Source organism: Salmo salar, chromosome 03 (assembly GCF_965601325.2).
Source record: "Salmo salar chromosome 03, fSalSal1, whole genome shotgun sequence".
Lineage (NCBI taxonomy): Eukaryota > Metazoa > Chordata > Actinopteri > Salmoniformes > Salmonidae > Salmo > Salmo salar.
Genome location: NC_138293.1, coordinates 34,204,322 through 34,221,099, shown reverse-complemented (window position 1 = coordinate 34,221,099; position 16,778 = coordinate 34,204,322). Strand labels below are relative to the sequence as shown.

Genomic DNA, 16,778 nt, shown 5'->3' with positions numbered 1-16,778 from the left:
GAAGAAAAAAATCTGTACAAGCTTCCTTCATTTCACTCTGTCATTTAAGTTAGTATTGTCGAGTAACTACAATGTTGTTGATCCATCCTCAGTTTTCTCCTATCACAGCCATTAAACTCTGTAACTGTAAGTCACCATTGGCCTCATGGTGAAATATCTGAGCGGTTTCCTTCCTCTCTGGCAACTGAGTTAGGAAGGATGCCTGTATCTTTGTAGTGACCTGGTATATTGATAAACTATCCAACGTGTATTTAATAACTTTACCATGCTCAAGGGTAAATTCAATGTCTGCTTTTTATTTTTACCCATCTACCAATAGACTACCAAAGGTGATTCTAACCATTGTTTGTGAGGCATTGGAAAACCTTCCTGGTCTTTGTGGTTTAATCTGTTTTTAAAATTCACTGCTTGACTGAGGGACACGTGTTGGGTACATACATTACGTAGTCATTCAAAAATCTTGTTACAATATTATTGCACACAGAGGGAGTCCATGCAAATTGTTATGTGACTTGTTATTCACATTTTTACTCCCAAACTTATTTAGGCTTGCCATAACAAGGGGGTTGAATACTTATTGACTGAAGACATTTCAGCTTACATTCTTTCTTCATTTGTAAAAATGTCTGAAAACATAATTACACTTTGATATTATGGGGTATTGTACGAAAGCCAGTGACACAAAATCTCAATTTAATACATTTTCAATTCAGGTTGAACAAAATGTGGAAAAAGTCATAGGGTGTGACAACTTTCTGAAGACACTGTAAATTCCATTCTCCTTTCTCTTGTTTATATTATAGCTATATTCCCACTAATATTCCATTATGTTATTAAGCTTTTAGATGTGTTTTTCCTGCCTTAATAATAATAATAATTGTAATAATTAATTTGTAGAGCACATTTCCCATGCTCAATGCACATGTGAAGTTTGTTGGTGCTTGAGTCTGCGCGCAAATCATTTGACGGATGAAGTTTGAGATTATTTATTCCCTTTTATTTATGAAAAGAAGCTGATACTGGTCCTTCTCTATTTATTTTTTATATTTTAGCTTCAATAAATGTATTTATATTTTGGTGTTTCTCTTAAAAAAAAAAAAAAAACGAAAGCACATTTTACAGTAGCCTATGTATTGCCTACCTAAAACATCCATTAATACATTTGAAGTCCTTCAAAATATAAACTACATATCCTAATGTTATAAAATTGAATGTAAACTAGATAAAGGCTACTGTGGGTGGGGCAGGCTAAATAATTACAACCGAATAGGCCTAATTAAAATAATAGGGATAAAGGAAATGAAAAATGCTAGACAGAGCATGCCCCGATTTTGTGGCTGAGCAGTACCAGAGCAAAATTGGAGCGGGAGAGAAGGCCAACAACATTTCTTAAAATTTTCTCTAATGATGCTCTGCTCCTCGCTCCACACTCGCCCACTTACATGCTCTGGCAGTCAAAAGCAGACGGCCTTTAGGCTGTCAAAGAACTGTCAATGAATAATAATATCAATGGATGGAATCACGAGATACTAAGTCGTTCACACAAGATACTAAGTGGTTCACACGAGATACTAAGTCGTTCACAAGAGATAATTCCAAGAGTAAGTATTTATAATTTTTTTGCCTTGTGCTTCAGGGCTTTCATAAAAATGTTGTGTGGTGTATCTACTAATAACAAGTTCATATTCCTAATATAGATATCATGACCATTGTCTGCCTTACCTAAAGCTGGGTCTGCACAGTCTTTGTACTGCTCGGGTGTGCATACCATTGAGGTCCCTATTCACCGAGAGAAAGCGAGAGAGAGGGCAGTGAGGGGTAAAATAAAAATGTGAACTTCATCCCATTAACGTCATTACATATTCCCATGCAGAACAACAACAACAACAACATTATTCATCCTATTCCATTGATGAACTATGTGATGGTCAAGCCAATGTGTGTGAGTACCCGGCATGTGGACCATCCTGCAGTTACAGTTCTCCACCAGGTAGCGTGTCTCACAGTCGATACGGCAGGCTGTGATGCTGTACGTGGAGAAGAACTCAGAGTCGATGGGAGTGGACTTGCAGTCTCCCCAAGGGGGAGGGAGATACTGAAGCTGGGAAAGAACAGAGCACAGGTTTCCCCTCAGTATGTTGGCACAGTATAGGAACCATTGTCAATAACAGCTAGTCAATCCCAGCCCAGCGGGAAACCCAACATATAAAGTGCACACAAGCAGACAAAAAACAAACAGAAACTAATCAAACATTTAATAAGGGAACGTAATGAAATAAATAGATGTTTTTTGGATGCTGTTCACATCTACAAGATTATTCCACTCAGACGACGGTGTAGCTGGTAAACACAGCTCACAGAAAGCAGCAAGCAGACACCATGCAGTAAATCACTGATGCAAGTCAGGTCTAGTGCTGAAAGGAAAGCAGAGTACCATGGGGGGTATGGAGACAGCGCAAATATAATCTGTAAATATGTAACTTCAGACTGGACACCACAAATAATGGGGAATTATTGTTTTAAATACTTCACAGGGAATGTTCTACTGGATACAGTATGTAGTATGTTTATGATGTTTTTAGATGAATACAATATAATTGTTATCTTGGCAGACTTTATGCAAACCTTGACTTCCTACATTTTAGGAATGAACGCAGCTGATTATGATGTACTGTATGGTAACAAAAACCACAATGTTATTCAAATTATGTTGGATGGGGTACTTTCCCTGATAAACTATTTACAGTGTGATATGGTACAAACAGTACAGAAAACTTCACTCAACATTTTGAAAGTCTAACAGTACTACGAATCTACTTTTAAAAAAATCATTGTTAAGACTTCCAGAAATACTAGCTACTTTTCTAGTCAAAGTGACACATTTTCTTCAACAGTCAATTTGTGCATTCAACAAACAGTACTGCAAAAAAAAAACTGATCAGCGGTACAAAAAATCAGGCATAATTGACCTGGGTACCAACCCAACAACAACTAATGCCAGGTGTGCTACATGGCTTTCAAAATTCGAACATTGTTGAGCCTCACATTAAACGACTGTCTTCCCTGTAGTTTTTTGTCTTGCCAACTTAGTGGTTCGCACACTAAACGATGTGGCAATGACAAGTTTTGAAAACGGTGATCAGCAATAGCCAATGAGAGCTCGCCAGAGAAGAAGCCAGTGAGATGATGACGTTGTATTGCATCACCCAGAATGTGTAGATTCTCAAGCAGGAGCGATGACTACTACTAGTATGCATTTTTACTTGCCTTTAACCAAAGCCAAAGTGTCTCCTCATTACAGCTCTGAAGTTCACAAGTAATGTTATTCAATTCAAAATGTATTGGCTAGATATTTCAACTGTATGGCAAGCGTGAATGTCTGACTGAAAACGTTTATGAGACTGCACCATTATGTGTGCAAGACAAAAAAACGACAGGAAGGACGGTTGTTTAATGTGAGAAGCTCTGTCATGCCTGCTCCCGCTCTCCCTCTCTGGCGCTCGAGGGAGCCAGGCTGCCCTTCATTACGCACACCTGTCACCATCATTACGCGCATTAGCGCTCACTGGACTCCTTCACTTTGTTGATTGCCTTCCCCATTTCTGTCTGCTCCACCGTTTGTTCCCTGTGTCAGCATTAATGTCGTTATGTGTTCTTGTGCAGAAGCTGTCCTGTCCTGTTCCATGTCTGTTGCTATTAAATGTTCACTCCCTGTACCTGCTTCTCATCTCTACCAGCGTCGATCCTTACAGAATGCTGACACCACTAAAATAAGCATCAGGGAGTTTTTGTTTTTGGTTGGTGACGTCTTGTCCAGGTGCCGTCGCCGAGGGAACCGGGGGTGCCTCAGCTAGCTTATCGGGTTTCCACGCCTTAGCTCTCTCGAGAGGTCTTCTTGCCTCGGTGGGCTCGGCAGGCACCCACCCCATGTCATGCTTCAACCGGCCCATAGGCTCCCATGCCTCAGCTGGTTCATCAGGCTCCCATGCCTCAGCGGGATCGGGCTTCTACGCTCCAGCCTGTTTGTCCAGCGCCCGTGCCTCAGCCGTCCCGTCAGGCTCACCCAGGTGGGATGGCAGGTGGCGCTCCTGGGGGGGGGGGGTGTTCTGTCACACCTGCTCTCCCTCTCTGGCGCTCTCTGGCGCCAGGCTGCCCTTCATTACGCACACCTGTCACCATCATTACGCGCATTAGCGCTCACTGGACTCCTTCACTTTGTTGATTGCCTTCCCCATTTCTGTCTGCTCCACCGTTTGTTCCCTGTGTCTGCATTAATGTCGTTATGTGTTCATGTCACGACGCTGTCCTGTCCTGTTCCATGTCCATTGCTATTAAATGTTCACTCCCTGTACCTGCTTCTCGTCTCTACCAGCGTCGATCCTTATGTTTGGATTTTGAAAGATGTGTACGCCCGGCATAAGTCTTGAAGTGACTTACTATGTAAAACTTGAAGTCTTCATTAAGCCTACAGGCTCTCATAACCATTGTCCCCTTAAGAAATAAAAACCCAGAGGAAATATCAGATCCTCTAGACGGATAGAACTTTACTCTAAAAGGGTAATAAACCACATTAAACACAACATTGGCCATTAGGAGACATTAAGCAGATGAAGAGTATCCTAGCAGTATGAAACATTCAAATGCAAAGCCCTGAACAACAAAACAAACAAAACAACTGCACAATAATACTGGTTGCACCATATAAAACAGCTTGTATGAAGACAAAGAATGGATAATGACTGCTGGACGTGTTAGCTGAAGTGGAAAGGATAGTATTATGTGTTCCTAATCCATAGTATTGGTAGTTATAATGAGACAGAAGACAGAGATGAACCAGGAAGGGACAGACATTGAAATGTAGTCACTACAGCCACATGGAGGGAGATGATTGGTCCATTCCGTCATGAAGACTTGAAGGGGGAATGTAATTGGGTGGCTTTTAGCTTGTGGCATACATGCAGCATACCCGGACAGACATACGGTACGCTACCCGCTGCTCTTGGGAGGAAACAAACGTTTGGAAGCCGGGGGCGACCCCAAAGCCCAGCTGGTGGGGGAAAGGAGGCTCTGACTGTGTGTGAATCTGAACCTTTACTCCGGCCTCATAGGACGTCTCATCTGGGGGAGGGACCAGTAAACACGTCACCACCAACAGAGAGCAGTAACAGCGATGCATTAACGAATAGGACAACATCTGTCAAAGCCCTTGGTTTGGACCCCGAATATAAGCAGTCAGCCAGCCATCCAGCCTATAGGTGTTCATCTTACTGAGCCCCAAAACAGCAGTGCCCAGATCTGAGGACACCAGCCCAAATTAGTTCAGAAACGTTGATTTCTTGTCATTCAGCCATCTTGCAATATTTGATCATACCCACTGAAAGCTTGATTGGTTGACATGTTTGTAAACATATTGTTCCAAATTTCAACACCAAGTGATTCTATGTTTTGTTGGTGTATAATTAATGTGTCCTTTAAAGACTGGCTTTAGGTCAGATTTGTCTTCCACTGAGATTGGGAGAGGGTTACATGTTTGTATCATGTGGTTGTAGTGAGGTAGATATGGGTGGTTCTGGTGAAGGGAAGTATGATAAGTCATGTATTCACCAGTTCCTCTGAAAAGGGCTTGAAAAGCTTTAAAGAGTCGAAGGATACTGGGTTAAAAAATGTATCAAACAATTTGGATTGATTTGAGATGGTGATACTGGTATGATAGTTGAATCCGTTCAGATTTATATGACACAATAATCAATTCAGTTCAATTAATGTCAATGAATTGCTCTAGTCATTAGAGGAGATGAATTTCATATCAACTGCAAATAACAGATATTTTAGAAGGAAAGTCGGTTGAATTCAGAGTTGTTTTTATTGTGATGTCCAATTGTCTGTTTTAGAGATGCACTGCATCGATAACCTCATGTTATTCTTTAGAATCTGGAGAGAGGTGTTTTGAAGAGCCCCTTGATAGAAAATCTTCTTTGGGATAAAATAACTTGCTGACTAACTTGTAGGTCAAGGTGTAATTTTCCATGTATTCAAATATTTTTCTGGTAATTATTTATAATCCTGATAATTACATTATGTAACTCAGTCAGCGGGAAAAGTTACATAAACCCTGAACCCTGAGTTTTCACTAACTCTGAAGAGAAACTAAAGTTGTGACTTGTACAGTTAATAAGATGTGTATCTTCAATGAGTCTATAAAACATGACATTGTGAGTCCAATGACACTTTGAGGTCCTTCAAAATAAAGTGGTTGCCAAAGGAAATATCTGTCTGTAGATCACAGCTGTATTTCACCTTCCTGTCACTGTTTCAAGTTATAATCACAGGATTTCATAAGCTGCAGGCTGAGTGGCATGTTATTGCAATAGATTTGATAGTGTGTGTTGTTGGGGAAAAATGGTATGTTGCAGTCTAATGCTATGTAAATGCTTGAGTTGAATAACACTATCTGTCCTATATCACTGGTCATTTTCATGTCCAGTACCCTCTTCATACACCGCACAAAATAGTGATTTGTTACTGGCTCCTTGTCTAAAGGCCCAGCAAAGGCTGAATTCTTGTTATATCTCTTTAAGCTCTAAAGATCTTATCACTCCCCAATCTTAGACACATAGGCTGTGAAAACTGGTTAGAACCTGTTCTTGTTTGTACAATGCTTTAAGAAATTGGAGCCAAGTACCCCTTATCTCTCATGTAAGCTTGCCTCCCCTAGGAAGGGTAAACAGCTCTTTGTGTAGATGAAATATAATTCATCTGTAATAGTTAAGTTCCTCTCCAGTTTCATCCTGAGTGTGAGCTTCCCTGAAATTGCTTGAATAAACTCTTAGAAAACGGAATAATGAGCTCGGCCTTGTTCCTTGGAACGAGTTTTCCTCAACAGTGTGATGCTACAGTATTTTTTATCGTCTTAAAATGATTACTCATTTTCATGACATGTTTTGATGTGAAAATCAATGTGGGTATTATGGGCATGTACTGTACCTCCCTCTATTAATGAAGTCCAGGGAATTGTTGGGAGCATACCCCGAACGTTATTACTTTTCTCTCTCTCCACTGATTACAGGGAAAGGACTCTGCTAAGAGGGTCTGTTAATTACCTATAGCATTAGCCAATTAGCTATTTGAGATTCAGGATTATCATTTTTTTTAAGTCTAGGCTCCATTATTTTAATGTTTGATCAAGGAAATTGATGTTTGACATTCACTGACATAATCTGGAATCTGTTACGATCGTCTGAAGAACTGGACCAAGGTGCAACGTGGTAGGCGTACATTTTACTTTTAATAAAAATGACACCGGAAAAACAACAAAATACAAAAACGAACGTAAAGCTATATGCAGTGCAGAAAGCAACTACACACAAACAAGATCCCACAATCACAGGTTGGAAAAAGGGCCGGCTAAGTATGATCCCCAATCAGAGACAACAATAAACAGCTGCCTCTGATTGGGAACCATACTAGGCCAACAAAGAAATAGAAACCTAGATATGCCCACCCAAGTCACACCCTGACATAACAAAATAGAGAATAAAAAAGGCTCTAAGGTCAGGGCGTGACAGAATCTGTGTACTGTACAGCGTGAGAAGGGTGCTGTAATCCTGTCCTATGGTTACAGTTAGTGACAATGACAGGACAGTGAAATAGATGACCTAAGGATTTGAAAAAAAGGATGGCCATTGCGAACACGAGGAAAGTGGACGTCTCGGGGACGTTTCAGTTCAGTTCGGTATGAAAATGACACTTGAGGTCCTAACATTGCCTTATTTTAATATTCGTATCTGACAACTGGCTGATGCCTATTAGGGAATATTGCTCCATTTTGACTGGTCACAGAGCCCATCAGATACAGGCTAATTGGACCGTGCTTACAGGCACTGTAGCCTATAGCTAAGTCTTTTTTCAGCTCTAATTTCAATATCATCTGAAATTTATCCACACAAGGTAAATTAAATCCTTAGAACATCTGTTTGATAAGATGTACCAGATATGCTCCATTATCCATGATTTGTATTTATACTGAGTGGAGTTGATTTAAGCGAGAGAGCCTCTGAAGACGTGTAACTTCTGCTGAATGAGTGCTACTCTTGGGAGCCAATTCTGACTACACTTTAATCACGGCCAGTAATTCAAGCTTAATAATTTTTTTGTCCCTCTCTTGCAAAGCCACGATGATTGTGCTACATTGCTTTTTTTTGTTACACCAGAAAATGTAAAGTTCACACTGAAATGGTTTTCCTTTTTACAGAAAAAGTTAACAACGGCTTGCTATGGTTCCATGCATTTTGTGAAAAGCAAACCTAAGTCTTCCGAATGTTATTGTTTCTCTCTACATAGTGTTATTACGCATCACTGAATCCAATTTATGCAGCATTCAGCGATATTATACTATTTTTCTCCCATCCTAAGTGGGATCAGTCATTGCCAGCAACATTATATGGAAAATGTACTTTTGAGCTGTCGGAGATGTGTGTGCACTGCCTGGGGTACTTTAGCTCTGGCCCACCAATAACAGTGTAAATAAATTTATAGACAGTGTCTGCTTGGTACATCCAATCCATCTTTCCCTCTGTATCCATTGTTGGATACATAGTGGGTAGCGAATACCACATTGTTACTACTTCAGTTCAGAGTCATTAGACTGTTTTTTGTCCAGGTTTAGCTAATGCCCTGGCTGCATGTTATTCCATGCATGAATGGTAAACACAACTGATTTGGCTCCAGACTCTGAGACACAGAAGGTATAGCCAATGACAAGAGGAGGAAGAAGGGTTGGAGGTTTGGATAAAAACACGGACAAAAAGCAGAGCGAGAGGATGAAGGAAGGAAAGGAGGGAAAGGTGTTTGTGCGAGAGGCTGAGCATTAGATACCAGTTGCTGCTGACATGACACAAAAGTTTGAAAACCAGGGGCCACACCAAATCCCAGCTGGTCAATGAAAGGAGGCTCGTCCTGGCTGTGGATCTGAACCTTGATGCCTGCTTCGTACGAGGTCTCGTCTGTGGATACATACAGCAGGCCAGAGAATGTCACAACAGAAACCTCTGCTCCTCTCCTTAACCGGATTGAAGGCATTAAGTGTTGTGTTGGGAATGGGATGTTTTTTTAAAATTTTTTACTGGATATCTGTTGTTGTGATAAAGCCAATGCTGAAATGCACTGTTAAGAAGGAACATTAAATGTTGTGTTGGATAAATGTTTGAACTGCATTATCTGTTGTTGTAATACTGTCCAGGTGAAATTCTGTGCTAGGAAGGCACCTTAAATGCATGTCTGTTGGCTGGTTGATTTTCAAAGTTCATTCTACCATGGCCCAAAATCCAGTCATTACTGCATTAAAATGGACAGATTAGTTATTGTGGTTCTAACTAAGTGAAGTCATACAACTGCGTACTCACCTGTCTCTCCCCAAACAGGTAAATATTCATCCTGTTGAATGTCTAGCATGATCTCCAGCCCATTTCCTGTCCCGCCTTTTAACGTCGTCAACAACGGGTTGCCGTCCAAGCCAGAGTTGAAGGTGTAGCATTTCCCGTACCGCGTGTAAATCTGCAATAAGAAGAAGGTAAATGACATTAATTCAACGTAACAACGTTGTTTTGACATAGCGAGTAAACATCACAGTCACTTTGTGTAATGGTTTCTCTCTGTCTTGCTCTCTGTCAAGACTAATTTACTGCACGTTGCGGTTGCGGATAGGGTTGCTTGGCAGGTAAGCTTCGGAGGTAATTATCAGAGAAAACACTGAACCAAACAAGATGCTATATAGATTGATGAATGAATAAATAAATGAACACCGGTAACATAGCAACTGGCAATCTTTACCCAGCCCCATTTTATATTCCCCCTGAGTAATTTAGATACTTATTTAGGACTTATTTTCGACCTATTTTCCATTAAAACAGAACGTTTTAGTTAAGCAATATAGGCAAAGCCCACCCACCCTCTCCCATCCCACCAAGCACTAAATTAAGTTGTTCAAATGCAATTTATATTAGGTAGTGCCTTATATTATGGGCCCTAGGAAAGCATTCATTTATGCCATTGCAGCTCAATGGTAATCTAATATTAACTGTTGGTGCACACTATATTTTGCCTGCAGCTGTACCCAGCTAGTTTGACTGATTCAGAGATGTACTGTGCTGATTTTCCAGTATAACAGCACCGTGCTCTTTTAGCACCTCTCACAAATTACATTGACGTTTCATGTATTTTCTTTCTTCAATTTTACACATTTTCTCAGAGATGGGCAACTTTCCTCTCATGTCTGCCAACAGAGCAGAAGTTAGCCTTAGGAGCTTCTTAGAATGCTGCATCTGGCTTTTCATAACTGACACTCATGGCTGGTGAGCTGTAACTTAAAACTAAAAGTTAAAATAGGTAAAGGCAATAAGGCCTTTAAATTCTAGATCCATTTTGCTGCGTAAGGGATTTAATTTCACAGAGGTGGAATTGATTGGCCATGGAGTGCTCTGAGGGTTTTATCTACACTAAGCATGTACTACTGTATGTCATACAGTCATCCTCCACATGTATCTTAATAACCACAGGAAATGAAAAGTGATTTTGCACAAAGGTATAGGCATATACAGTGTACACACAGATGTCGGGTCTTAATTTGACATATATGTCACAGCAAAATGATCCCGCAACAACGTTTAGTCCATAATGTTGCTTGATCGGTGGTTAGGCTATTTGCTGGCCAAAAGTAAGCTACATGAAAAGTGCAATACCGTTGATAAGTGTGGGTTTTCAGTTAATTTATGTAAATCACAAAGCTGGTGCAGGAAACTTCTCAGCAACATAAGAGTGATCAAATGAAGATCCTACATCTGTACACATGGAAATATTGTACATCCAAGATCATGGGATGAGACTTGCTTGCCGCTCTTGTTTTGCTATTTCAACTACCACGTACAAGGTACACCCGTTTGTTGGGAGAATTTTGTCTCATCTAACTACTCAGGCCTTATGATGGATAAGGCCACCACTCATTTTACACTGCCAACTCCCATTTGGTTTGAGCTGGGACATAATATGTCAGTATTTAATAGCCACTGACAGACATTAACATGGTCTAGACAAGCCCTGTTGCTGGAATAATCACCATTGCTGTTCCTGGCTCAATGTTCTGGTCCCACAGCAATACATTTGAAGAGAAACAGTAAACCCATAGGGAGGAATCCTATGGCGTGGGCAACAGATTTTCCTTTCAATATCTATTGCGGTGAAAGTTTTAGAGAGAGGGATGACTCTGGTAGCATAACAAAGCCTCTCTCCAGAGATCAGAGTCAGTCTTCCATGTCCCACCTCAGACCCACATGGGCTCAGACAGACATGACAGGGCTTCAGTTTCCTCTCCCCTCCTGTCCATAATGAGGCCCTCTGAGCAACTGGCCCCTGCCAGAACCAAAATGTAAGATGGAATTCTAACGCTTTTAGGTTTAACCTTATAAAAACAGCAGCTTGAATATAATAAAATCCCTATAACGAGCCTTGCATGCCTCACATTGAAGTACCTAATCTTTGTGGAAAATCTCTGTCAAAACTGTCAAAAGACGGCACCTAAAGACAAAAGTCTTCCTTTAGATGGAATTTGATATAATCGGATAAAACTTGAAATGACACACACGATAAAAATCTCTGTCTCTGTCGGCTACTTAAAGGGATAGTTCACCCAAGTTACAAAATGAAGTATTGGTTTCTTTACTCTGTAAGCAGTCTATGGACAAGGTATGACGGCAATCAATGCATGGATTGCTGTCATACCTTGTTCATAGACTGCTTACAGGTTAAGGCAACCAATTTGTAATTTTGTAATTGGGGTAAACTCTCTTTAAACACAGGTCCCAAGTTGTCTATTCATATTTTTTCAAATCTTATACAGTTGATAAATTGGTTATGTCTAGTGAGCTTTTGAATGTGACTAACAATGACATTTTCTTTACATGTAAAATTGAACAGCAATCTGTTTGAAGACTGCTAATAGCTTTGAGGTAACATTATTGAGAGTAACAGACTGTTATAGACTAGTGCAGTCAGGGGCTTATTTTGACTGATGAGTCATCCACCTCTCTGGGGAATAAGCTCATGAAAGGGATGCACAGTGTCAATAGAATGTCCAGATGTTTAATTTGAGATGCTGAAACTTTCATTAGTACTCATTTATAATGTTTGAATTATTGATGCCTTTATTCTTCTTCCCTGCTAAGAGAGAGGGACACAAAGACGGAGTGTTTTGAACAGTACTTACTAAAGTTCATGTTTTGAGAGGTAACGTGAATGTGATACTTTTGAGGGTTGACTTTGTTATACTGTACCACTGCGCTTCGAAAATCATCCAACATGCAAACAATGCGCAACTGTGATCTATGTTGGAAAGAAAATGAACAGTATTTCTACCCAATCAATACCATCCTATAAACGAGGTGTATCTGTATTCTTTGTATTCTTACAATTCACTGAACAACTATTATTTTGTATAAGCAAAACAAAACAAAAGAAAAGGACAAGACAAATGCATCTGACATGATACCGGTAGCTAGCCATAAAACGTCAGTGTCTTCAATCCTGCCTAGAGAATACCCGCAAGACTGAATATCATTCAAACACACCATTGAATGAATTATTAATACGTTGTACACAAAACGCACATCAGCAACCCCTCACAGACGTCTTTCGTGATATCTCTAGGCTATATTACTTTACATACAGTGGTGAAGTTCTGGCGAGTACAGTTTTCCCCCCGGAACCTGCATTCCAGCAACATGTCCTCCAGTTGGTGGCCCAGCCTGCCAATCATCTCGGTGGTGTTGACATGGTAATGAGGAGGCGGGGTGTAGCCGTTGAAGTCCAGCAGGCTGAGAAGGTTGTACTTGTGGTTGTCCCTCAGAAGTGCCAGGCTCCTCTCCATAACCGAGTGGTTCTGGTGCATCAGGTCCATCCAGTAGCCACAGTGGTACAGGTCATCCTTGGTCAGACTGGACACCCGGAACAGGTTATGGTTGCAGAAGGTCACTGCTGGGAAGGACATGTTATGAGCCCACTCCATCTTAATCCTGGTGACGGCCGGGTAGGACATCAGGTAGAGGATGCGGTTCCAAGACCAGGTGAACAAGAGACTCACACACACAAAGACGGCCAGGAGCCAAAGGACCCGCTGGGTCAGGGTCTTGTCTGGGGAGAAGACGAACATCAGCCCGTGGACTTTTGTCCTCCTCATGAAAGCTACGGTGATCTCCATCAATGATTGTTTTAGCATGCTCTTCCTCCTCTTTCCTGTTTTGTACTGGATAGTGGTCTCCTGGGCATCGTTAGGTAGAGACCCAGGGCTGATTGATTCTGATGTGGGGGCAGTTACCATGATGATCTCTGTTCCAAGGCTACACATACGGTTCAAGCCAAAAGGCAGTCTTTTTAGTCAAGCTTCGGGCTATTCATTTTACATACAGACATCATGATGGGTTTTCTGGTTGAATTGGTGTCATAAATTCCAGGCAAAACACAAAAATAATATATTTTCCGATGCTCCAGATACACACAGCTGTCCAGTACTCGGGCTTGAATAGTCTTTGCAAACCAAACAAACAAAAGGCATGTACTGTATTTGACTTTTTAGGGATATACAACTGATTGATTTACATCACGATTTAATAAAAAATGCCGCATTAATTTCTCGATCGACAGAATTCTTCTCTTTATTATCCAACACTAGTCTCTCATCAACAGATGAACGGGTGTGATAATAACATGTTGCAGGTGCAGGGGTCTAGTTCAATTCCTGAAGCAATCAGTCACTTAGGAAATCTGTAAAGACATACCCTGTTGCTCAGATGTTGTTTCACTCTTTTTCCTCATCACCTTCTTCTCATCTCCGCAATGCTGCTCCCAGTTTCCAGTGATTTGTGCCTTTTGTGCAGAAGCTGCCTAGAAAGCTCTCAACTCCTCCCTCCTACTCAGCTGGAGGAGATACTTTTGGTCTTTGGACTTAAAGCAGGAATATAAAGCTATTTTCCCTCCTCACTCTCTTCTCTCTACAGTCGAATGGGAATGAGGGGGAGCCAGTGAGTGAAATTGCTTCCCTCCAGTGATGGAATAGGCACTCCAATAATGGCAAAAATGGGAGGTGGGTAAGGGGAAAGGTATTTCCACCACTCATGCATAAATATTAAGAGTGGTCCAGAATAAAATACAGCAAAAAGTCCTAATGCAACAAAGAAGGGCTGATTACACTCTGCTAGTGGTGCAAAAGTAGCAGTTTTTTTACATGGATCGATAAAAACGGTATTATTGATAAACCAGAGAACAGCAATCTAGATACTAGCCAATAGGCAAGAACTCAAATTACACACTCAGAATTCTATTTGGAAGTTAAATGCATTACAGTAATCAGGCAATATCAAATATCACTTTTACCACTTGTTTATGGTTCTTCAGGTCTTAGACAGTTCTACATGTTAGTTTCACAAATAAAGTGCAATGAAGAACAGGGAGCTTCTACACAATTAACAGATATGAAGCACCATTCTGTTGATTTGTTTGGACAGCCTCTCAGAGCCTCAAGAGCCAGCTAGGCAGAGGAAATTGGACCCAAGAGTATTGAGATCCATGTCATTTTACGACATAATCAGCACAGCACTCTTGCAAGTGTGCTACAAGTTAGTTCCTCATTGGAGTATAATAGACATAATATTCTGTTAATTGGGAAAAGTCCTACAGTAATTGTAGCAGATACTTATTGAGGCTCAAAACACTGAAACAGATGTTCAAAGACTGAAGAAAAAACGTTCTTGAAATACCCAGGCAGTCACCGGTATCTAGCAAGCAGTGGAGGCTGCTGAGGGGAGAACGGATCATAATAATGGCTGGAACGGAGAAAATGGAACGGCATCAAACACATTAAAACCATGTGTTAGATGCATTTGATACCATTCCGCTCGAGCCATTACCATGAGCCCGTCCTCCCTAATTAAGGTGCCACCAACCTCCTGTGCTAGCATGTCACACCTTTGTTACTGCCATGTTGCAAACTTATTTTAATTCATTTTCAAGTCAATTTTAGGGTACAGCATATATTCCTCAGATACAGCCTACTTCTGTGACTTTTTTCCTACTAATTCCCCTTGGAACCAGGTGTCTGTCTGTGTTTGGAATGTTGAGCATCCCAGTGATGAGTGTAATGCTGCAATAATGTGCATAAGTGGTCCAGGAATGACAAAAGCATCCAATTAACTCTAAAAGATACTCTGATATTCATAAACTGGCATGACACATTCTTTAAACCATGTGCTTCATGGTGTCCCCAACTCTCATTCAAGCAAAAAGGCTGTGTCAATACATAGTCCTGAATATTAAACAGGATATGATAGAGTCTCTCCCGTTTAGGACAGCCTCTCATTGACTAGACGTAGAATAGTAAATGTAAATCCACCTCATCACAGATAACTTTAACAATTTTAGCTGATTAGCAACTATTCAACTACTTACTACTTTTCTGCTACTTCGCAACTACTTAGCATGTTAGTTAGCCCTTCCCCTAACCCTAACCCTTTTAGCTAACACTTCCTCAACCCTAAACTCAACCCTAACCCCTAGCCTACCTAACATTAGTTAGCTAACGTTAGCCACCTAGCTAAAATTCGTAACATATCATTTGTTTGCAAATTTGTAACATATTGTATGTTTTGCAAATTCTTAACATATTATACGAATTGTAATTCATAACATATACAAAATGGGTGATGGACAACCACAGATTAATACATACCATAGAAACATAACATATCATACTAAATGGAGTGTCTCGGATTTACGTACAGAATAATACAAAATGCTCTGAGACCAGGTTGTTTAGGAGGGAAAGAGCAGGTGAAGAGTTGACTCGCATTTGAGGGCTTACAATAAGCATTTGCGAGAGCTATAAAACCATATTTGACATGAAGCATTGCCTAAATCTTTGGCTTCAATTACCTTTTACTTGCACAGTCCAATCGAGTTCTTAACGAACTCCGTGTCTTATCTGATCATTAAACGCCTTCCTGTGGGGTCTTGTCAAACCAGCTTTTTAATTACGCTTTCCCTCTCCCCGTTATTTTTGCCACAAAAAGAACACTTCCATCTATAACAAGACCAGATTTAAAACAGTTTTGCTTTGATGATTTTTGTCTACAAACAAGTTGAATGAGAAATGAATAGATTGAAAACGTCTTTGGAATGAAGGTTGACTAATGACTTGGTCACTATCTCTCTGTCTGATGAAGCTGGAGCCTATATCTGCATTTGAATTGGAATGAATTTAAACCTCTGGTGCTGGAATGGAACATAAGTTCATTTTGTGCTTGTTGCCATGCCCCTTTTGGTTGAAGTACCTCGCTAAATAATGGGGCACAATGGTTCATAATCAGTTCACTAGCTAGGGTAGGGTCTGTACATGCAATCATTCACAAATCCTTTTGTTAACCACTTACAGTAATTACAATGACTGTCTATGAATTATTAATCATTCGGGGGAATAAAATAACACAAAAGTCATATACATTTAGCATTACTACTGTAGTAAATTTCACATTACTAATGTGCTTTAGTCTTGATTTTAAAGTAAACAAATCAATTACCTTTGCAATACCGCCTCTATAAGAGTTATTGCTGACTGTTTCTGTCTACTTATCGATCAACCATCCGCATTGATTTACAGCCCTCTCTATTTCTTTGGAAACCTGTCGATGTCTCCGGAATATTTAACCAAGGAAGTTAATTGCTAAAGCCCATTTGTTCCA

General features: G+C 40.5%; 2 protein-coding genes across 3 annotated transcripts in view; both read right to left on the bottom strand.

Moving 5' to 3' along the window:
• LOC106599832 (acid-sensing ion channel 1C) overlaps positions 1 to 16,778 on the bottom strand; it is a 206,016-nt gene that overhangs the window by 15,991 nt on the left and 173,247 nt on the right. For both annotated transcript variants that reach the window (XM_014191181.3, XM_082973439.1), the window contains exons 2-5: positions 9,402 to 9,552; positions 8,875 to 9,002; positions 1,951 to 2,101; positions 1,723 to 1,779 (exon numbers count right to left, since the gene is read on the bottom strand). In XM_014191181.3, the coding sequence (XP_014046656.1) occupies positions 1,723 to 1,779; positions 1,951 to 2,101; positions 8,875 to 9,002; positions 9,402 to 9,552 (487 nt within the window). The remainder of the gene's footprint in view (positions 1 to 1,722; positions 1,780 to 1,950; positions 2,102 to 8,874; positions 9,003 to 9,401; positions 9,553 to 16,778) is intronic.
• LOC145877523 (acid-sensing ion channel 1C-like) lies at positions 12,698 to 14,034 on the bottom strand. Its single transcript, XM_082973154.1, has one exon. It carries the CDS (start codon positions 13,391 to 13,393, stop codon positions 12,698 to 12,700), a length of 696 nt encoding a protein of 231 aa, XP_082829280.1. The 5' UTR covers positions 13,394 to 14,034.